This window comes from Battus philenor, unplaced genomic scaffold (assembly GCF_028537555.1).
Source record: "Battus philenor isolate CCGP_79_NKW_IND1 unplaced genomic scaffold, ilBatPhil1.0.hap1 SCAF_6, whole genome shotgun sequence".
NCBI lineage: Eukaryota > Metazoa > Arthropoda > Insecta > Lepidoptera > Papilionidae > Battus > Battus philenor.
Genome location: NW_027181726.1, coordinates 4,453,319 through 4,477,498, shown reverse-complemented (window position 1 = coordinate 4,477,498; position 24,180 = coordinate 4,453,319). Strand labels below are relative to the sequence as shown.

General features: G+C 31.8%; 3 protein-coding genes across 5 annotated transcripts in view; 1 reads left to right on the top strand and 2 right to left on the bottom strand.

Annotated features, from left to right (window-relative positions):
- Nucleotides 1-6,662: 6,662 nt before the first annotated feature.
- Nucleotides 6,663-7,515, bottom strand: LOC137930604 (uncharacterized). The gene is made up of 2 exons (XM_068773901.1): nucleotides 6,990-7,515; nucleotides 6,663-6,866 (listed from the first exon to the last, which is right to left on the bottom strand). Exons 1-2 carry the CDS (start codon nucleotides 7,424-7,426, stop codon nucleotides 6,806-6,808), a joined length of 498 nt encoding a protein of 165 aa, XP_068630002.1. The 5' UTR covers nucleotides 7,427-7,515; the 3' UTR covers nucleotides 6,663-6,805.
- A 6,133-nt stretch (nucleotides 7,516-13,648) lies between these two features.
- Nucleotides 13,649-19,473, bottom strand: LOC137930439 (uncharacterized). Of its 3 annotated transcripts, none has more exons than XM_068773688.1 (7): nucleotides 19,285-19,473; nucleotides 19,051-19,218; nucleotides 18,649-18,800; nucleotides 17,404-17,600; nucleotides 16,467-16,544; nucleotides 15,871-16,018; nucleotides 13,649-15,218 (listed from the first exon to the last, which is right to left on the bottom strand). In XM_068773688.1, exons 1-7 carry the CDS (start codon nucleotides 19,368-19,370, stop codon nucleotides 15,022-15,024), a joined length of 1,026 nt encoding a protein of 341 aa, XP_068629789.1. In that variant the 5' UTR covers nucleotides 19,371-19,473; the 3' UTR covers nucleotides 13,649-15,021. The 3 variants fall into 3 exon arrangements, with proteins under 3 accessions (XP_068629789.1, XP_068629791.1, XP_068629790.1); XM_068773689.1 differs by having other exon boundaries at nucleotides 15,159-15,218; nucleotides 15,876-16,018; XM_068773690.1 differs by lacking the exon at nucleotides 19,051-19,218.
- A 728-nt stretch (nucleotides 19,474-20,201) lies between these two features.
- The window catches only part of corn (cornetto), a 77,387-nt gene continuing 73,408 nt past the window's right edge, over nucleotides 20,202-24,180 (top strand). Inside the window, exon 1 of the mRNA XM_068773671.1 lies at nucleotides 20,202-20,349. The gene's annotated coding sequence lies outside the window, so the exon portion shown is untranslated. The remainder of the gene's footprint in view (nucleotides 20,350-24,180) is intronic.

The window sequence follows — 24,180 nt, the reverse complement described above, 5'->3', positions numbered from 1 at the left end:
GTAAACATGGAGTTCACTAACGCCGAAATTCGCGCTATTTTAAAGTTTTCCTTCGTTAAAGGCAAATCCGCTAGAGAAACGTTCCGTGAGATTAATGATGTTTTAGGGTATGGTACTCTATCACTTCGAACCGCGGAGGAATGGTTTCGACGATTCAGAGCCGGCGAAAACGACACCATGGATAAGCCAGCCGGCGGAAGACCTGTGACGACAAATACCGATCAAATCATGGACTACATCGAGTTAGACCGGCATGTGGCATCTCGTGACATCGCCCAGGAGATGGGAGTTAGTCACCAAACTATTTTAAACCATCTGCAGAAGGCTGGATACAAGAAAAAGCTTGATGTTTGGGTGCCGCATGATTTGACGCAAAAAAACCTTCTGGACCGAATCAACGCCTGCGATATGCTGCTGAAACGGAACGAACTCGACCCATTCTTGAAGCGGATGGTGACTGGCGACGAAAAATGGATCACATACGACAATATCAAGCGAAAACGGTCGTGGTCGAAGGCCGGTGAATCGTCCCAAACAGTGGCCAAGCCGGGATTGACGGCCAGGAAGGTTTTGCTGTGTGTTTGGTGGGATTGGAAGGGAATCATCCACTATGAGCTGCTCCCATATGGCCAGACGCTTAATTCTACCATCTACTGCGAACAACTGGACCGCTTGAAGCAGGCGATCGACCAGAAGCGTCCAGAATTGTCCAACAGGAAGGGTGTAGTGTTCCACCAGGACAACGCCAGACCACACACTTCGTTGATGACTCGTCAGAAGCTACGGGAGCTCGGATGGGAGGTTTTATCACATCCACCAAATAGCCCGGACATAGCGCCAAGAGATTACCACCTGTTCCTGTCCATGGCGAACGCCCTTGGTGGTGTAAAGTTGAACTCAAAAGAGGTTTGTGAAAAGTGGCTGTCCGAGTTCTTCGCAAATAAGGAGGGGGGCTTCTACGAGGGAGGTATTATGAAGTTGCCGTCTAGATGGAAACAGATTATCGAACAAAACGGCGCATATTTGAACTAAATCTGATCACTGTAACACTTTTTATAAAGCATTGAATAAAGAGCAAAAAAGCGGAAGGGAGATATTTGACAACCTGTTATAATGATTGTGTTCATTTTAATATATTTAGTCTTCTTCAATTTCTCTAGTACTCAATGAGATATAAATCTACAAACTGAACATGAACTTAATATAGAATATGATTATATATTAATGAATGCCAATTTAGTCCAGCTTGGCCAGACAGACTCACCCCTACACTTGAACCACACACCCTTGGACTCCATAAGTTAGTACCGTCTGTAATTCTGATCAAAATCTAGCCAAGATATGAATTTAAAATTATAGAATGACAGGTTTTTCTTAAAATATGTTTTATTTACCTCACAAATTCTCCAATTTTGAAAATAATTTTATTTGCCGTGATGCTACTGATAATGTTTAGTATTTGACAAAATAAACTAATAAAATAATATCAAAATCGCTGCTTTAATATAGCTCATTTATTTATTATTAAAATAATAACAATCGATAAAACATATCGGCCTTATCAGTCACACATCGTTTATATTTACATAAATACAATATCATAAAGCATTTTTTTTACCAACGAAGGACCACTTACGTAGATATTGTCATCAGTGTACAAAATAAATAAAGAATTGTTGAATATTAGATAAACGTATTAAGTGATAATACTATCATACATATTTAATCTGCTAATGAACTAAGAATGGTTTTTTATAATAATATTAAATGGAGAATAAAATTTTTAAAAATACATCTGGGTCAATGTAACCGTGAAATTTATTTTAACTGCCAAGCAGGAATACAGAATACATTAGGAAAATTTGGCAAGTGAAAATTCATATCATATTGAAACTTTTTGTGCAAGACACATTTAAATAGATGATCGTTTTAATTATTTCGCTTCGTCAATGCTTACAAACAAGCACCTGTGATTGTTGTTATTTTTTTTTTATTTTACATAACTTCAGCCTCAGAATATCCACAGCTGGATATAGACCTTCCTAATAACTTATCAATAAGACCGGTTGAAAGCAGTCACACCTGGCGTTTTCGTAGACGTCCCAGGCTTGTCGGTGCGCGATTACCACTCCATAATTTCATCGCCCTAGCGACTGTCAGCTATATGGTCTGTGCACTAACACTGCAACTTGTCAATCCGCTGGGCCGTGGGTTACTTTTGTTCGTCAACATATCTCCTCATGGTTGACTCATTCTTCGAATTGCCATTAATAGACAATAGTTAGTAGGTAGTACAAAAATCAAAAATACGAACTTTATCAAGTAATTGTTGTTCAATGTAGTTAAAAATAGTTTACGTTTTTTTTTAATTTAATTTTGGTGTCATGCATATTGTGATTACTCGCACTTTTTATTTTTGTCTTGTTTTTTAAATATAATAAAACTAAATGGTTTCTTTAACAAGTTCATTTTTCGATTTTAAATTTTTTTGTAAATTGTAAAAAAATTAAAACAACTACTAATATATACTATAATACGATAATGTATAACAATTTATTCCTATATTACATAATATTAAAATCATAACCGATTGTTTTATCAAATTTATTATTTTATTTTGGAACTCCTGAAACAGAACCTATATTAAAAAAAAACATTGCACTATATATTAATAATATTAATATTATAATACTATACACTATACATACTAAAAAATAAAATATCACTTCAAATAAAGGCCATCGTCAATTTGACCAGTACTTAAAAAAAAGTATTATAATCCTGTGTTCCAAAAAACGTAGCAATTAAACTGACACACGGTTTATTACACTCTCATTTTCTTCGGCCCGTAGTTTGCAATTCTTCAAAACAATTTTAGTATTTCTATACAAAATGTTATGCTTCTACAGGTTCTCAAGTAGAGTAGAACAAAAGAAAGACATTTGATTTTTATGCGAAAATAAATGTGAAAATAAAAACTTTCGAATTAATTTCCTACTTTTTTATAACTGTAAAAGATTTTTGAATCGTTGAAAACGCTGAGTCAATCGTTTATTTTTAGCACTCATTTGAATTAAGTTATTTTTTTGTGAAAGCCTTAAGTTTAATAAGGCCCAAAGAATTTTAGATGTTATGAGAAACTTGATTTATTTTTTGATAAAAAGCTTATGTTAGTAAAATTCTATCTAAAGAATGTTTTATTTAGTTAATGTTTTGTATTTTGAAGAAAATGTTACGTTTTTAAGTCAGTTTAGTTTAAAAAAGCCAGATTGTTGTAAAATTTAAGTTGATATTAGTGATGCAAACTTTCCAAAGGTGCAATTATGGTTATACCTACCGTTAAAAATATTTAAAAAGTCTTATTTTTCTCAAAATAAACAATTCTTAGTTGCGCTTTTATATCCTTATAGCGTTTAATAAGGGTCATGGTCGGTGTTTTGAAAATGTTCGAAAAGTACTAATTTCAGTTTTACTATACTAAAGTGGGCAGTTTCAGTACTATTTACTATACTAAAGTGGGCCTTATATGCCCGTTGTACCGTATTTTTAATTTTATAATCTTCGTTATATTACGCTTACAATAGATACAGGTGTAATTGAGGCATTTGTGCTATAGCTGCCGGTGTATATATATATATGTAGCATAGAGGGATAAAAATACTCTAACACAAGGAAAATATATATTTGGTTCGTGCAAAGCTTTTAAAGATAAAACAGACTCGAAAGTTCTATTAGCGAAAGTTCGATACTGTAAATGTCTAACTACTTTCTATTAGGTTTCCATAAGCATTTGCTTTCTATGTCTTCAAAATTACAAACTAATGTAAACTAATTAAACTAAGAGCTCTATATTTTAATAGAGCTTATTCTTTATTTTCATTTCTATTGTTAGTGTACAATATTCATAATCCGTTAAAGATCCTTCAAATTTTTGAGAATAATATTAACAAACAAATTCTTTGTAGTATTGAGGCTCTGCAGGAAGGGTGAGCAGTAGTAGCTAAGCGGTAGAGGACCGTGACTTGCGATCGTAGGTCGCATCGGTTTTCCACTATCATTTGGAATGTTTCATTCCAAAAATAGCTGATTTTAATTAGGATTATAGATTTATAAAACAAATAAAGAAATAGTAAAAACGTATTCCTTTAAGGAATTTTTGGCATACTATAGTACATCTTAGACTTTCGCGCTATTATTGCGTTTCTAAGACAGCATATTAATATATTGACAAGTGTTAGCACAGCACGTTTCTACTCCTTTTCAAAGCTTTATGGCTCACGGGTTACTTTTAGGGGGTAATACTGCTGATACCTTTATTTTGTACTAGAGAAAATAGCTGTTCGTCTTAATTATAATATAAAATCTAAAAACTCTTTTAAATAAAGTTTAATGTCATATGTATGTATACATTGCCTGTGTGCGAACAGCGTTAGCCCCAGCGAGCAGTGATAAGTCGGCGGTAGAAAACTGAGACTTGCGAACTCAGGACGTGGGTTCAATTGCTGGAATATAATCTTATAATTTACATTTTGTGCATACATTATATAGGATTGCTACTGCTCACAAACTAGTCTTTAAATAACACCACACTGCGATCGACAACCCGTTTGCCAAGCGTGGAGATTTTGGTATATCCCCCATAGAAACGTTTGAGAGAAGCCTATACCTTGCAGTAGGCATCTATAGGATGCCATCTGATAGTTAAATATACAGACCTGTACTAAACTTATGGCTGTCTAAATAAAAAGCACAAAAATTTAGTTTTACAACTATTGTGGTGATTTGAAAGCGAAAAATATACATTTTTGGATGTTATATGATATTATATAATATAATAGTCAATAACTAGAATACAAAAAGGGCCTAACGAAATTTAAATGACAAAAACTTTGAAGAAGACTTAAACAGTTTTTGCACTGTTTACACAAAAGCCTTGTCGGGTCATAATTTAAGAATATCGTCGACGGTGCTACTATCTTTTTTGACAGTTATTTTGCACCACAGTATCAATGCTATACGCATTTTTTTTGCAATAATCTCGTCAATTTACTGCCACCAAAGCCAAATTAACATTTTATTTGTAATGAAATAAAGAATATACGACAACATGCCTTTATACATAAACAATCTATTCTAAGAAGCAAAGTATAAGATTTTAAAGAAATATATTTTATACGAGGTCTAGTAGTATTACAACAACAACAGGTTCATATGTAGCATTCTCAAAAAATATTACAAAACAAATTTCAATTCTATCGTAGATGGGTGGAGGTAGTACCAGGTGGCTATCATAGATAAAATTGTGTTAAAATAATTTTTAATAACGTATTGTAATAGGAACATTTAACATGAAAAAGATAACCGCGAATTAGTGTCACCACTCCAAAGGGGTGTATGCCGATGTTCAAATACAATCAGGGTGGGTTTTCACACCGTTATATTACCGTAGACGAATAATGGATCCAATCAAAACACTATATTTCCTCAAGTTCACTTACACCAAAGAAAATCACAGCCACAGTTTTATGAGATGCTAGCAGTGTTATACACTCAGATTACCTAGAGAAATACAGAACGATTAGCGACCAATACATATTTTAACAACTTTAATTTAAAATTCATTATTAATATCTTGTACAGATACTTTGAAAACTTTATTTTTGTTACAATTTATCTCTTTCATTAAAAAGTATTATATCTAAACTTCTTATGAATACAATTACATAGTATTCAGTAAATCTGTTTGTCAAAATAGCGTAATTTGGTAGCAAAAACATTTCGCAAAATTAAGGTCACGGCACCGTAAACAAAAGCGCACAGTAATATTGGCTCGATGCCTAAAAGAACATTTCGTCTCTGTTTGGTAAAATGAGTTCTAAATACGTATTAACGAATCAAACATGTTCGTAATGTGATTACACTTGTTTGTAATTTGATGTGATTAATCATAACATTAAAAATCATTTCATTTTGTTTTATTATTTCAAATTTTATAAAATTCTTGATTTGTAAAGCAGTATAAAAATAATTAAGGCGTATTTGTTTTTTGTAAATTATACATATCAACATTGTTAAAGTCGCGGCAAGTCTCAGGTTGTGAGAAGCGCAAGTCCCCTCATCACGGCAATATCTGACAGAGGCCTTTGCCGTGGTGGTGATGGTGTAGGCCTTACAGTGGGCGTCTATCGATTGATATGATGATGATGAAAGTATACAATGTAACTAAACTATCTTAATCAAAGAAGACTGATCACGATATACCTGGAACCTTTAGGCTTAGAAACTAGAAATTTGTACATAATATTTGATAATAGATTTTACAAAATTCCAATCACAGCGGGGTTAAAACAAAAAAATTAACGTCTTCAAAATTCGTGTAAGTTTATAAATCCCTTGATGGTTTTGTGTTTGAGTCAATTTCATAATATATATAAATAATTACTTTCATAATAAATAATTAGACAAAAAAAAATATTTCTCTGGACTTTACACCAAGAACGGCAAAGGCAATTAAAGCAAAACTTTTTTCAATATAGATTATATATCAGAGTACATACTTGATTAAGCAAACGATCTGTATATTTATTAATTAAATTAAGATTTGTAATAAAGGAAATAAAACAAGAATCTTAGGGATTTTTCAATAAAAATGATCATTTATTTTCAACAAAACAATTTATCTTAAAATATATCTTAAAGTAACATAATCTAAATTATTTAAATGCAAACTTCACTCATTAACTAAGACTTAAACTTAGATATATGAGATTACCGTTCGGGTGTGCTGCTTCGCCGTTAGGGATGATCAATGATGTCGAGTTTTTCTCAACAAGGGTATTAACATATTTGCTAGCCGCTGTTTCAGTCTGCAAAGGATAAATAAAAATTACTAATACCAAACAGCTCCATTTCTGTAAAAACCATAGTCTTATATGAACTAAAAAACGTGTGGGAGTAGAAGTATCTTACAAACAAAACAAAACATTTACCTTTGTGCCTTCTCTTGTTTTCGAAGATTCGATTCCTTTCTCTGGCTTTTAATTTCAGATGGAAGTGAAACGTCACTTAAAGGCGCCTCTGCTGGTTTTGAAGGTGCGTCTGCAGGCTTAGACGGTACCTCTGGCTTCGAATCTTCGGGTTTATTTGAATCGCTTGCCGGTGGCTTCGGCTTATACAGCGACTCATCTCCGAAGTCCTCTAGATCGAGAAGATCACTCAGGTCTATGTCAGAAGCCGCTGCTAGGAGAGCGTCAGCAGGAGCTACTGCTATAACGACGCCGTCGATATTTAGCCGGTAGTTCTCTGTTCCGTTTTGTCGCTGGTCAAAGTGTCTCTCGGAACAGTCAGCGGCCGGAGCGGCGGCCGAGAGCGCCACAAGCGCGGCGAGCACGGCCGCTTCGCAAACTATACGCTTGTAGTTCACCATCGCGGATGGTGTTTGGATGCGCACTGAAGCACGGCTGCCCGGGCCCGCTATGTACCCACTCTCCGGTGCATCTTTTATTTATTTGCGGAGATAGCGGTACAGCCGCCGCAGCGATGTCCGATCCTAACGCGCCACCCGTCCCAGCTAAACTGGATTTAATACAACACAAACGGCTAATATGTAGGCCACTTTAGAAGGGTTCTCTCATATAGGAAAAGTAAAAAGTTTACCAGTTTTTAATTTAGTCGGTTATAGCAATTAATTTTTATGCGTTCTGAATTGATTAGAGCTTTCTGGTTAACTGCTTTTACGTTGTTTGTTTTAAAATTTTTGCCAAAACTATAGCTACTTTCTTTTTTATTATTATTAAACATTTTATATAAAGCTTCGAGACAAATGAAACGATCGATTGTTAATACTTATAAGAATAATAAAAACAATAATATAAAGAAATTAAAATCCTGCGTATTGCGATAATCCAATAAGACCGATCATAACATTTGATCACAATAAACCTTACTAAGTTTCCTTCTCAAATCAGGATGCGTTTGAAACCCCTGTAGCTTTATAAATGTCATTATAGATAATTTGATTCTATTTTCTATCAAATTGAGCTCTTTTGTCATTTTTTACCTTTATGTATATAATGAATCGACTCTAATAATGCGTAGTGCAATAATATGAGTAAACAAATAACAATAGACCGTTGGATAGAACTTTGGTCTAACATTCGTATACATTAAAGTGAACAAATGAAAAAAAAAACGGAGAAGCAAATAAAAGAAAACAAAGACTACGCGTTGCTTTCGGAAGTCGCAATATTCTTCATTACATTATAAACTTTTCAGCCGAACTTCGTCTGCTGATGCAGCTAGACCTCTTCCAGATTTCCAATAAGACCGGTGGGACGTGGCCTGCTACCACCATCTTCTGATGATTTTAATAAGCTTTACATTTTAACATTTATTGTTCATAAAATGTTTCCTTCATAATATCTTTTTTAATATATGTTATTCCACTGTTTTTGTTTTTGTCATCGGCCATTCACCCAAAAATTATGCATATCTACTTTTTAGATAAACATTTTTTTTTTAAAAATTGTCATTTTAATAAAAGCTTTTAATTCAAATTCAAAATATCTTTTTTTCTAACCACCTGCATGGAAAGCTGATCTGCTGAGAAGAGTCGGCCATAAACTCAACAGTTACCTTTTTAAATTTTTTACTCTTTACGTTTACTCTTTTTTAATTTAATTTAACAATGTTTTAAGTATACATTTTAATATCAACCATGCAGATGGATTATTTAATTTTCACGTATAACATTTAAAACTAAGAAAAGGAACCTATTATTACTATTTACCGGTAAGCGGTACTATTTGTTTAAGAAGCAATATATGTACATGAGGGCTTTTAAATCATCAACTTGTCGATTAAGCTCAGTCGCGAGCGACGGCGCGGAGCTCAATGTCTATGGCACCGATTACGAATGGTACGGTTAAACAACCTGTTGCTCGATGCGCCTGCGCTTGCTTTTCGACTAACTAACTGTACTGGATACCGACAGTAAACGGTACAACGCTAGCATAACCTTTTTATTTACCATCATGGGGAATTGAATCTAGCTAAAACTTGTATATTTTTTATTTGCGTCGTGCAAATTGATCTATTCTAGTAGATTAATTTTCTTTTTATTAATTTATGAATATCTAGGAATTATGTTTTTATTTCTAGGTTCTTCAGTGCTGACAGATTTATATATAACAAGACATTAAAAAATAATACATAAACTTCGTCAATTATGGAGTCTATGTCGTTATCAATTCAAATTAAATATAACGAAAGTAGATATGAAAGAAGAACAAAAACTGAACACTGGATAGTATATATAGACGCAAAAAAACATACGTATAGTACGTAGTAGTAGTACATATACATACATACGTATTATCCCAGATATTTTTTTTGTTAATAGAAACATTACTAATAAAAATTCACTTTTATATTTATTCATATAGAAATAAATGGCTATGTAGAGCAAAAGTTTTAAAGAGGTGGAAGCACATTTGCTGTCAATTAATGTATTGTACACCCTATCCAAATATAATAGATAACGCAATGATAATATAGCAGGAAGAAACGTTTTCAAAATTTAGATTACTACATATTGTTTACTTATTGTTATTTACTATGTGTCCCTGTAGATTTTCTACTACTAGACATTATTGGCTCATTGCATTCCAAAAGAAATATTAAATTAATAGTAAATGGTTTAGGTGGAGATTAGAAATAAATGTATAAGCTTTTTACTGACAAATGACCTATACCTACATCTTTTTAGAACTTTTACATCTATAACCGTACTATATATACTAAGTCCAGATTTTTAACCTTGAATCATTAGAGGCAATTGCTTGTGTCCGTCGAGAAAAGAATACTAGATGAGTCCAATTTGATAAAATAATATGAAATTGAGTGCCCTTACATCCCATCTTTTAACTAAAAATTAAGCTGTGTGAGTTATAAAGCAACCTGACCTAAAAATCCTCAACAAAGTAAGACGTATTTTGTTTATGATCACTTTCACACGCGACCTTAAACAGTAACATAATATAATCATTTAAAAAGTGTATAACTTAAAAAATCTTTCACACTGCACATAACTTCCATATTTGTACATGAAATTTTATTCGAGATCATTCTTAAATTTGATTTTAAGTATGCTATTGCCTATACAGTGCGATTGATTATTGATACAAGAGCTTTAAAGGAGTGAATGTAGAACCCATTTGCTGTCAATTAATATATGGTACACTCTATCCAAAAATCAATGGTTCTAGAATAATAAATAATGTAAAAATATAGGAGAAAAAGCGTTTTCAAAATTATTACTGAATTTAACTCAGTGATTGTGATTTTAACTCATGTTTTTCATATTTAAAAGCCCTAAGTTTGGCGAAGCAGTAACCGTAAAACTTAACACTGAACTAAACCGCACACAAGTTAATAAACGCTTTTTATTTAATTGTATGGTCACCTGTCATCCTTAAGAAGTATATTATTACCAGAAGATTTTTTTTCCATCCCGATAACATAATTTTTATACAAAAATATAGTACTTCAATGTTGGTAATTATTACAATTTACGATCAACCTGTTGTTTGTGATGATATATATAAATGGTAATATTGTGCATCACCATGTGTGACAGTCCGCTCACCTTTCTAAAAGCTCCGTTCAACAACTGGACCAGTTCATTCGCTGTCCTAATTTGGATCTGGTCCAATGGCGATCGTATTAAGCTAACTACAAACGACAGCTACCTTTTTTTGTTTATAAATTTATTACATGATAATTTAGTACAGATTGGGTCGGTAAGACAGTCAGATCAAGCTGATCTATAATAGCGTTAATAACTATTTACTCGATGAGGCGATTCATCTGTCTCTCTGATCTCTGTCTGATTCCAGATCAAGTTTGAGTTTAGTTCCTTGTTTTAGTTAAGTTCATTACCGAGAACTAGGATAATAACATGATTACAAACCTGGATTAATTCTGTTAGTATCTAAATTTAATATACATACGAGAAATTTTCGATTTCATAGCTAAAGTCTAGGAATCCTATGCCTTGCAGCGAGGGTATATCGGCTGAAAAGAAGAAATAAAGGAATTGCGCTGTAGTAAAAAGTAATGTTCAAAATGCATTGTTAACAGTATTGCCTATTTCAGTATCAAAAACGCCTAATAGTTTTAGACGCATCAGTTACCATTTCGTTCTTATCGGCGTCTGTATCTACATGTCTTAGATTTTCTTCTATGTATTGAATCATCACGATATCTCTGGAACCATAAGGTTTAGAGACTTCAAACTTAGAAGCAGTATTTATTATGCCAAGTAAAGATTAGTTAAGAAGGAATTTTGTGAAATTCTATCCGCAAGATGTATTGACAAGGCATTCATTAAGTTGACGAAACAGGCAGGAATTCTAATGAATGTATGTGGAATGTGTACTTAATAAAAGTTTTTCGACCGCCTCAATATTGTATCTGATAGTTCTCACAGCTTACATTCCTCGCAATTACAGTTTATACATCACTGGCGGAGCGGTGAATGTATTTAGCCTAAACCTCCTTTTAGGAAAGCTCCCTCAGGTACTTCGGCACGAGGCTTCACATTAGATATTTGACCGTAATGAAAGGCCACCTAGATGGCGGGTCGCTTGGGCGAAAATTTCGTTGAGTGGTTAGACGCAAGGGCCCTTAAGTAAGAAATCGGGCTTGAGCGGTCATTCAATACACATTTTAATTTAGTAATCCAGTACAAGGGTGCTTGAGTGAGCCGAACCCTTGCAACATTGATATGTTAAATATATATAATAATAAAAATATATATTAATATATAATAAGCTTATTAAAAAAATTAAATGTGAAAAAATTTATGTTTTATCTATAAAATTTTCCATATTCATTTTCTATTTACCATTTAGTTTGTTATTAGCAAGTACTTACTTTTGTGTGGGTTTGATAAAGTTCTAATCCGCTTCAGTATTTTACCGAGGCGATGCCTCATTTGGTGATTGATACATTTGTCAAGTTTTTGTTTTAAAGCTTTTACATCTAATTCTAATCATCCTGTTTAAAGTGGTCATTATGAGATATATAGCAATATTTATTTGTTTCTTTTGGAATACGATAAGCCCATAGCTTCAGTACACTACAAGGACAGATACTAAATAATAATTAATTTTAATACGCAACTATTCAAATTTTGAATACACATTTTAATACAATATTATCATTACTTTATTTATTATTTCTAAATCCATTGATTTTTTGGAAAAAGTGTACTATATTATTAGCAAATGATCTATACATTAATCTCTCTAAAGTTTTTACACCTTTCCTGAATAAATATGTATCATCTTACATACATCGAAATCTTTAAATTATGCCTGTTCTACGATATAATATTATTTAATTGAAATGTATGCAATGATTTGCAATATTGACTATTGACAACAAAAGAATGTATAAAAACTCTAGTAAGTTCGCAGGCGGCCTAAGGCTGCGTCGCGAAAGTCTACACGCTGACCCAATATGTTAATTTCTTTGAAACATCTTGTTTAGCGGTGGCCAGTCTTTATCGGTTTACAATTGACATTTCTTCTTAAACATTTTACTTTTCGTTAAATTAAAAAAAAATCCGTCATACGTTGCCGTCCTCTGTAAATGTGTTTGCAAACCTTGTACGAGCAATCTTCGGTTCTTTGTACCACAAAATTTATGGTTTGTTATTAATTTTTCATTGTAAAATGAAACGCATCAAAATGCTAGATCTTATTTTAAATCGCATATATTTTGTAGGTAGCATAGTTTTACCTGTTTTATTTGGAGCCATAAGCGCGAATCTTATTAACTGTGTTACACAAGGTGTTTCTTTATTTAAAATAGAAATTATTCGTGTCAGATTTGACTGCCTCTTATTACTGGTGAAATAATGCATAGAACTGTTTTATGCATATTTATTTTCTCAGTAGCTAGAAGTGATTTCACAGGGAAAAGTAATTGTACGAATGATTACGTCTATGTCGACTCTTCAAATATTATATATTTAGTTAATTATTATTTTTTATATGAAGAAATATGTATTAATTCTTAGGAATCGAAATATTTTGCGACATCTACTGGCTAAAATCTGGTATCACTAAATCCGCTAATGAATTACTTTTATTCTCCCGAACAAAATAAGTTGATCAGGTGAAGCATTTAGATTGAAAAAACTAATATGAATGTTTAAATTAGTTTGCCGATGTGTACAGAGCGATTGGTTACAGGTTTTAAGTGTGATTATATATCTAACTTGAAAGCATAAACTTTTAAGCTTTTACATCTATTTCCAATCACCTGTATAAAGTGGTTATTTTGAAATATATAACCTAAATTTATTTTTCAATTGGAACGGGTAAATAACTTCTAGCAGTAGTCTACAGGTACTGATATAAAATAATTAATTTCAATATATAGTAATCCTAAATTCTGAAATCGTTTATATTTGATAGGAAGTACATACCATACATTACTAACAGCAAATGAGCAACCAACCATCCTGTATATCGATAATAAGCCGCGAAAAAATAAAAATAATATTTAAGAAGAAATTATTTATTTCATCCTACTAAATACAACATTTTAACACAAATAATAAAAAAACAAAACTCCTTACATTCCACATACTTACATTATTATTAATTAAGAAAAATGAGTACAAAACTTAAAAAAATAATGATACTTAAAAATAAACTTAATAAAGGAACAATGTAAACCAACAAAATAAGTGTGTATCATTATGACAAAGAAAACAATGTTTATAATACTAAACAAGGTAATTTCGAGTCAAATTTTTAATGAAACAAAACATTTTAAAATAATATAAAATCGATTAGTACATAATAATTCTTATTGAAATACATTTAACACTTTATATAAGTAACTTATTGTGCTATAAACATACACTTTATATACTAATCACAACTCGTACAAGGCACTTGGGAAGACAAGTATATAATTAAGTCACATCCACATAGCATGCACTAAATCGTAATAAAAAAGAATATTGTCAGTAATTTCTCGATAAATAAAATAAGACAAAAAAATCATAAATGCAAAGTTACATAGTACACAGACTCTGAAAGGTATGTTACATTCGTTAACCCAACGTCTGCAAATATATCCATACTTCATCATCATCATTTCAGCAATAGAATGTCCACCGCTGGGCACAGACTTCCTCCATATATGCTATATGCCAATTCTTGCCAATTTTGCCATGCAAATTGCCAGGTGCATCTGTAGTTTTTATACTATAGAATGTTGTTCTCATAATGCAAAATTATTTAATTGCCTCGCTATAAATACATCAGCTAAATTAATTAACAATATGTGATTATTAACAGCTTTATCATCACAGTCGTGGGATGCTTACAGCTCGATCTGGGTCTCCGCCGTAAATTTTCAAATATGAAGATTTCAGTCACCAATGTCATTCTTACAGGTGGACACACAATGCCCTTAACAGTCTGTGGTCTTCATTAACTTCTTATTATTAGCGGATAGACCCTCGTTGCCAGGCCTCCCCCAAACATCACCACAGTGGCCGGTCTCGCGCTGCCCGTAACCAGCGACTTCCTGCAACCTTAACTATATCATCGGTCTAGCGGTGCTAGGAGTCGTCACTCGAGAACCTTTCGATGCACTTCAAGTAAACAATTTTTCGAGCTACATCAGTTACTTTGGTTTTTATTGTCCTCGTTTCTGTCCATACCAGCTTGTGTATACCAATCCTTCACAAAAAACAACAGGCCAGATAATACATCTTAGTAATAAATAGTTATTTTAATGTGAACTACGAATTTGTGTTGACATCGTAATCAACATGTACAGTATAAAAATCATAACTTACGCGTGTTTATTACTATATAGCACATTTCATAGTATACTTACAGTATTTCAGATACCATATGATCACTTTAGTCTGTACACAAAAGAAAAAAAAATTACCATAATGCAGGCATACAACGTGACATACTAATACTGTCATTAGTCAGATTTATCAGTAAACTCTGTCGATACGACTTTTAACATGTGTGCATAGAAACCGTCTCCATAGCGCAAGCGATAGAGTGAAGTGTCCAGGTAGCGTTGTACGGAGAGAGCGCACGGGGCTGATGCGCCGGCGCACAGGTCACGTGACGCCGTACACAATGAAACCGCTTGCCTCCACACACGGGAGCTCACTGTGAAAAAACATATAGATAAGATTCATTTATCATCATTGAAACTTTTAACTGGACTTTTATATATCATCAACTTTTTTTGTTTAAAACTATTTTATTTTTGACTCTACTTTGCTTCGCAGGGTGTTATAGTTGTGGAGAAGGAGCAGAAACCTCCCACAAGGCATCTTTTAAATAAGTTGAAATACAGATTCAGGTATAAAAACTTTCTGTAAGGTACAACCTAAATGAAAATCTGATCTATTATACAATAACTACAGTCTGTTAGTGTTAATAATGATTATTGAGTTCAGCTGGTCACTGTGAACTTGACTTTTTAATTAAGAATGATTTGATAACTTATAAGATGTGGATAAGTTTTAAGATGTATGTATATCTATGTATGTTTATGTATATATGTTTGTACATATGTTTTGTACTTGTTAACTATCCATTATTTATACTTCTACCTTTTCCATACTACGGTTGTCCATACGACATGCCTTGTGTGATAAGACCTCCCATTGTACTTTCTACTTTATTATTATGAAACTATTTAAATGTATCCCTAGTATGTACAATAAAGAATATTAGATTAAAGAAGTGGCCAATAATAATTCACTGCATTTTTAATGTAAATAAATTTACTTAGATAACTATAAAAAATACTTACAGAACCTCTGCATGTCAATATCACAATGCTGGACAAGATGCTGATATGTAGTACAGCCCTCAATATTGGGTATATTGTTCCCCAAAACTATTGTGGACTGCGTTTCTGTCATATTTGCCAGTGCCAATTCCACCTCAGATTTCAGTGTCTGCAAAGAATATATACAAACATTCTTATATCTGTGCAAGAATGTACCCTCTAAAGATAAATTTATTTAAATTATTTGTCAAAATATTAGGAACACAGAAAATGTGAATATGGTGAACTTTCTATCCGTCAATATTTATTTATATATATAGCACTATGACTACTTGATTGCTACTAACCGTATAACTCCTATGCATTGATCATACAGATTCTAAAACAAATATAACAGGAATGGCAATGGAAATTAAACAATCTTCTGTGTACCTGTGTCTATAGGATATGTGTTAGTCAGCCTAATGCCAAGACATTACACAAATAAATCAACAAAATAATATAATACAAAGCTGAATAAAGATACTATTATAGCACAAAAAATTAAAATACGAAGTATTAAATTACATGTAAAATATTTTATGAGAACACTCAGAAAATTTATTTCTTAAACCAACCTCATCTTCTGCATTGCCACCTTCTAGTTTTGTTGAATCTATCCTCAGTACATGGAGCCTATAATAAGTAGGAATATGCTGTGAAATAAAATATTTTTCAGTTAATATTTTAAAGGTCACAGACCAGCATTTGCAGCATACGATGTCCACTCACAAGGTGGACATACAACTTTTTTAAGGTGGTTGGAAGATGCTAGATGCAAGCCTACTGCCACCAGTTATGTTTTTCAATTAAAATGATGATAATATTAAAGACTCATTTAAGTTGTAACCAATATATATATATAACTAAAAATATCTATATTTTTTTATCATTATTTGATGTATGTTATAGTGTTACATAACTTATGTATGTGGATGATTAAATACAATGTACCTAGATATAGATAGAATATTCAATACCATATTTACTGTTCTTATTCCTTAAGATGAGACAGTTAACAGTGGTAGCTCAGCAGTACATGACTGAGACTTGAGATCTTAGGTCATGGGTTTAATTCCTGGGATTATAATCTTAGATAATTTACACTCTGTGCATTAATTATATAAGCTTGCCACTGCTTTTTAACAAATTTCCAGAAGGTTAGCAGCAGTATGCTCTGCATACAATAATACCACATTATAATCGGTAACCTGACTGCCATGAGTGGCGATTAAGGTATATCCCCACATAGATATCTTTGGAGGAAGCCTGTGCCTTACAGTGGGCATCTATGGGCTGTAACAGCGACAGCGATGAAGTAATTGAGCATATTTTATACGTTCCGTGTGGAGGTGTCCACCTGCTCACAAGGTAGTATAGTTCCTCAATAAGCAAATCATCTGTCACTCATTTACATCACCTGACTTTTTAAAACAAAAGTATTCTCCACAGTGTGCCAACACTTGAACTTACAGCAAATTTTCATTAAATTATCTTGTCTCTGTTTATACTTACTTTTGTATCAGCCAACATTAATATCCTATGCACATGTGGCTGATCAGTAGTATCAGGTGACAATCGATTCAAACAATCCGGGTACAGTTCCGCCAATACCACACTATTTTCTCCTCCGAGTTTGCATTTATTTAATTCTTTAATTGCCATTTCATCTAAGCGATCATAGATAGAAATTGCAACTCTATGTTTAACATCTGTAATCCAAAAATAATTAAGATATAGTTATGAAGTTACTAAAAAAATTTTAATATATAACATAGTTGATATACACATAATTTACCAAAAAACTTACCTTATCAACTTACTAATTTTAGTAATGAAAGCATGGAAATTGAACACAGATATTAATGTCAATATATAAAATATTAAAAACAAATAGGTATAAAAGAAGTTAAAGATTATAAATATAATTGTGTAATGTAATGTGACTTCAGATAAAAGCTTTAACCCTTTGCACTTGATATTTGCATTTGTAACCTTAGGGTTTGATGCAGCGACTCAAGTTCTGAGAATCCCTCACTAAGTCCACTGTGGTTAGATATGGTGGTAATGATGTATGTTTTTTCTAACATGTGGGTTCCCATGCTAATAATCTTATGAAATGTAAAATATCCCTATAAAATGCAGATAAGGCTTTCTGTCTTACCAAAAATTAATATTACTGTGGTGAACTTGGAACAGTGTGACTGCTAAAGGAATGTGGGCATTTCTTGGCAATGTATAAAATATTTAAATATAAAAATTATGCATAATATTTTGTTTATCATTTTGCTTCCACCATCATCAGCCATAAGGTATACCAATACGACCCAGAGATATTGGTCTGCACCCAGTCTTTAATTTTACTTTACATATAATATAAAATTGTAATTAATCAAAAAAGAAACAGTCTCAAGTGCAAAGGATTACAGACCGTTTAAAAAACTATCTAACTATATATTTTTAGAGAGTACAAACCCAAAAATTTTATTAGCTCACATGCTAATGAAACAACATATTTTTCATTTTTAACAAAACCCATTTACTTTTGGCATTTACTTCATAATGACAGCTCTAATACCTACATCTTTTTACATTGAGATCAAGGACTCACTCAGGGACTTCAGCCTGTATTTATATAATCAATTTAATCTATTTAAAGTTACAAAGCTTTGATATGCCTGTACATTTAAAATTATACAAATACTGTTGAAGATTTTACTATTCAAAAAACAAGTAATGAACTTTTAAAATCATATTTACTGAAATGTTGTGCAGCAACAGTTAAGTCCGCATCTTCACACCAGGCAAGAATCATTTGTAGAGCTTGCTGTATAGAACACTGTAGTTTGAAGAAGAAAGAGCCTATACGGATTGGTTGCCTTTTTCCACATCCTTCACATATCCATTGAACTCTGTGGAAAACAATCAATTTTGATAAAGTTTAAAATTATGTCTCTATCATGAAAATGTTCTTTATATTGGATGGTAAAAGAGGGAAGATCAATCAATTTATTGCAGTAAGTTAATTTAGTTCGCAACTAAACAGTTAAAAGAAGTCATACTAGTATTTGCTTTTTAAATAAACAATTTAAAATGTATAACTTTGAAAACAAATATGCAAAATTTACAAGAGTACAATAAAGTCACATCTGTATATTGTACCTGTCGACAACTCGAGCTACTTTACATACTACTTTGCAATCGGACTGAGACGTCGGACATTTTACTGTATTCGGCAACAAACCAAACTGTTGTAAACTTTCGATGATATGGCTCTCTACACACTTTTCACCATTATCGCTGGTAAAGTCCTTGTAGAGATTAAAGTTCCTAAAAACATTTCGGTTATTTAATGTGAAACCATAAAACTTTTTACAGTATAAAACATTTCCCTACCCAGGACAAATCGAAAATGGAAAACAAATAGATAGTTTTGAGCTTTCACAATTAGTATTTTCATAAGTTGTAGAATCAGCTTCCATTTTATTTTTTTAGGAATTAAAATTAAAATGAGTATTAAAATTAAAAATAACCCATTTTGGGTGTCTCTAATAAACCAATTTAATTAAGAAATAAACTATAACATTTTTCAAAGTGACTGAACATAAGAGTTGTGATGTTATGAGACAAACTTCTTTAAACTAACAAGACATAGGAATTTAATTTTTACAGCCAAGTTTAATTACTGCAACATTGTGCAGATAGAGTTTTTTTTGATCGGTTTAGGTATTTTTATTTCCACTTGACTCTTGTAATTTCTTAAACTCTTTTAATCTCTAATTGTTTAGTTTCCATGACTTTAAACTATCTTAAAATTAATATTAACATTTTACTCTCGTTGAATGGTGGGTCTCAAGAAATACAGTATAATCTCTTCTTGTATTCAAATGTGCATTTTTCAACGATTACACATTTTAAGCTACAAAAATATTATTAATTAGACAATACATTCGATACTACATCTTTCTATTATTAATTATTTTCATTATTAATTATTAAACTGTTTGGTTCACAAACTCTAATTTAAATAATTCTTTCTGTATTTTTAACAGTACATTATCCAAATGCACCTGACCCTCATTAGAGTAAACACATCTTTACCTTTTTATAATAACCAACAAGGAAATTTTCTAGCTTTAATTCTTTCTGGGAAATACGGTAAAGTCGAATATATTTCTTAAAACCGTGTACCGTTTCTTATAGTCTGTACCTTATTTAACTGCGTTATCTGTGGTTAAACGTTATGTGTAGTTAATAGATACAGAATTTTTAGTACTAGTGTTAAGTGTAGTAGAATGTGTTGCTTAGTTTTGTTTTGTTTACTAAAAAATTTTGGAAATCATGTATTAAACTTCTAGTTATAAGTAGTTGTTATTTGTTATTTTTTATCACCAATTTGAAATATAAACAAGATTTGATATGAACTTGGGTTTCGACGGTTTTTAATTTGCAGATAATCAGGTGCGTGGGATTAATTTCATTTTATTTTTTTTAATTGATATTAACTAATATAATCTATGTGCCCGCTTGGCTGAGAAAATAAGATGGAAAATTAAAATGTACATAGATACAAAAAAATGTAAGTAAACTACTACATACAAATGTAAATTAATAAAACTTTATATTTATCATTTCCACGTAAATTCTTTGCTTTATATTTAGTATCATAAATATTTTTGTATTTTATATACAAAAAGAGATCGATTACTATATAAAATAGATTAATATATATAAGGGAACATTATTCTAAAAATGATTTCCGTTTATATTATGTAATTTTCCTGATATTGTATATAATAAAAATGTATTAACTAAGGAGATCAATATCTTTCTGTAAAAGTAGGAAGGCTTGAATTGCATGATGTTAGATTTGTTAAGAAAACCCATTTTTTATTTGATGTTTTATGAGATAAGTTATTATAAAAAGTAATTATTTAAACTCGTCAGAAAAGTAAAAACTATTGAAGTATTTACCGAATTACCTTACTGTACTGAATAATAAATAAGAATAAAAAATGTTGCTATTATATTAAATTATTTTTATATTTTTGGTAGAAATTTTAATGGATGTGGGTTCATTACTAAATATTTATTAAAAACTATATATTAACACCAGATTGATGATACCTAAAAATCATTGTTTTCATGTTCATGTCATGAATTTAATATTAAATGTTCTTTACAACTCTTCTTGGTGAATGATGGATGTTCAATTGTCCACACACCATTTCATTAAGCCTGTAGATGAAACACCTTTAAATTATTATGTTTTATGCTATTAGATTTCATATAAAATCAACAGATCATTGGGGCCAATTAAATATTTTACTTAAAAACTTTCTGAACTAAATAATTTTATAAATTTAATCAAACCATTGGAGTTTTATTGTTGTAGATTCAAAAATAACTTATTCTACAACAAAAAATAAACCATGTATGTTCTAGTAATTAAAAATGTCAATAAAGTTATTATGCTATATTTCGTTTTCTTATTTATATTTATTTATTCACTCTTATTGTATATTGTCTAATAGTGGATTTATACCTTACAAGCATTCTGAAACAAAGTAACCTTGGGTGCAAAGACAACAAGAAATATACATGATTAATATCATATTTAATGTCTAATTACTAATATATATGTACTTAAAGAGAAGTATATATCTACATATTACAACACATGCATATGTCACATTATATTACATATTCATACATGTACATATACTATGTAAGATGATTAGAGAGAAGTTACGACGATTCTTTCGCCAATTGGCTTCGAACCTTCTTTTTTGTTGTACATATCACATAAGAAGTTAATATGCTCTTAGGCTCTCTATTCTTCTATAACATTGGCTATCATGAACATCGTCACCCTCGTTCACCGTTTCACTCCATTTCTCTCTCATCGAGGTTTTTTGTTTGTACAGATTTAAAGATGATTCCGTGAGACGATACAATAAATGCGTGTAATGTAAAGTCGAGCGTATTCTGGATTTTGATACGTACTCTATTACGAACGACTAGTATCTACATAGCGTCGTTTTTACTAATAACGTTTTCAGCTTAAAATTCATAGTTTACTCTTTAACGTACATTTAAGATATCAACCGATAGACGCCCACTGCAAGGGTTAGGCCTATCTCAAAGATCGCTATGACGAGTCTTGCGATGCTCGCATCCAGCGATTTCCCGCGACCTTGATTATATCGTCTGTTCACCCAGTAAACCAACGCCGAAGTCACCGGCACATAGTCGCCGCTCGAGAACCTTTTGGCTCCAACGTCTGTCGGCTGCACGAGTGATGTGCAGCGCCCTCTTCCACTTCAGACATATATATACATACATGCGTTAGAAACACTTTTTCCTCGTATCTTTTATAAATAAAATGGCAAATTGAAACATTTCGTTTTTGCGTGATATTCGCTCAGCGTGCGTGATTAAGGGCAATAGTTCTGTGCGTGACGTAACTCGCTTATTTTTGACCGCAAAAAGAATTTTTTGGTTCCTATCTGTCGCGACTTGTGTTATTGCCTGCCACAAAAAATATATTACGCACTGTTCTCTTTTAATATTAATAATCAAAGTGATTGGTTATAGATGTAAAAGCTTTAAATGGTTACATCCTGTCCAAAAATAAATAACATAATGTTAATAAAGCAAGAAAAAGCGGTTTGAAAATATAAAATACTGCAAATTAAAATTGTTTATTGTTTGCTTTATGTCCCTACAGATTTTGCACTGCCAGAATGTATTAGCCAGTCGGAAATAGTTTCAAATTATCGCTTTATACAGGGTGATAGAGTAGAATAAAAGTAAAAGCTAACAAATGTTACACCTATAACTAATCATACTGCATCAATATTGAATTGGCAAAAATTACGTTTTTTTTTAATTAATATTATTATTTATAAAAATCTTCGAACAAAAAGTAGGATGAAATTGCAAAATTTTTTAAAACATTTGGAAATTGTTTTCATAAGCTTCATTTAAAATGAAAAGATAAATTGCTTAAACTTTAAAAAGTTAAAGAGGTCAAGTAATGAGTGTTGTTCTTTTCCTTTTTACTCTTTCGTAACTTTCATCTAGGTTATCGTCGATTATGCGCAACCGTAATGTTGGTTAGATTAGTTCTGTATGTTTAAATGTTGGTATTCTGCAAAGAAAAGGACATACAATTATCGAAGTATGTGTAAAATAAGTCAACTTGTTATTCAGAACTGTTGTGTTGATATATACAAAGATATTAAGGTCTAATATAATAAATAAATAAATCGCTAAATCTGTTGCTAAGCCAAACATTCAGAAAAGCTCAGTAAAGAGAGCTTATTATTTTTTAATATTATAAATCTAAATATTCTTTAATTAAATTTGATATTACAAGCACTTTCGAACCGTCCGTCAATATAAATTGCTGGCATTGACCCTACAGGAAGCTACCACCGTCTCGGAAGGCAATTCTGCTGAGAAGAGCGAAAAAAATCAACAAATGCTCTTTACAAATACATATAATTTTATAAATAGTGCTTGATAATAATGAGATTCCTGAGTGAGAGTCAGTATTTCATTCTTAGATAGAATAACATACTTTTTTCAATAATATTTTTTTTAATATTGGTTTTAAATCTCTCCAGTGGCAGATTTAAAATTAATTATGGGATTTTATTGTACGTACATATTATGTGTCATAAATATCTATCATATATGCTTTAATTCGTAAGAAAGATATAATGGAGAGATGTAATGGGAAATGAGAGAAATAAAAATTGTAACGCTCTGTTCAGTAAGACGTGAACGTCTGTTTAGCCAAATAGAATAGTATTCTATAGACGCACCAACTCGCAATTAGTATGCCAACTTGTTAAGTGTAGTGTAATGTATATATTCCCACCATCTGGCATTTGACAGCGGCCATAACATATCGCCGGTTTAAATAAGCGCTTAACGAGAAAACCGTTTTAATCCCCCATCAACTGTCCTACATTTTTAAACGCCTATTGTTACGAATTTGGTCTGACTGCGGGATAAACACGCTTTTGCGTGGGCAGTTAATTGTTTGTTGTTCCAACAGAAAAGCGTAACGGTGACATGTAACAAAGCCTAATTTCTTTTTAGTTTCTTATTTTTGTCAAATCATTGCTATTAAAATGTTTGAATGTTCTCTCTGGCATTAGATTTGGCACATTGTATGGAACAAAGCGAACAAAGGAAAGCGTATCTTTTACCCTCACTCTTCCGATAATTTCGTATATATATGAAGTAATTAAAACCCATTAAGATTATAAGATATTGATA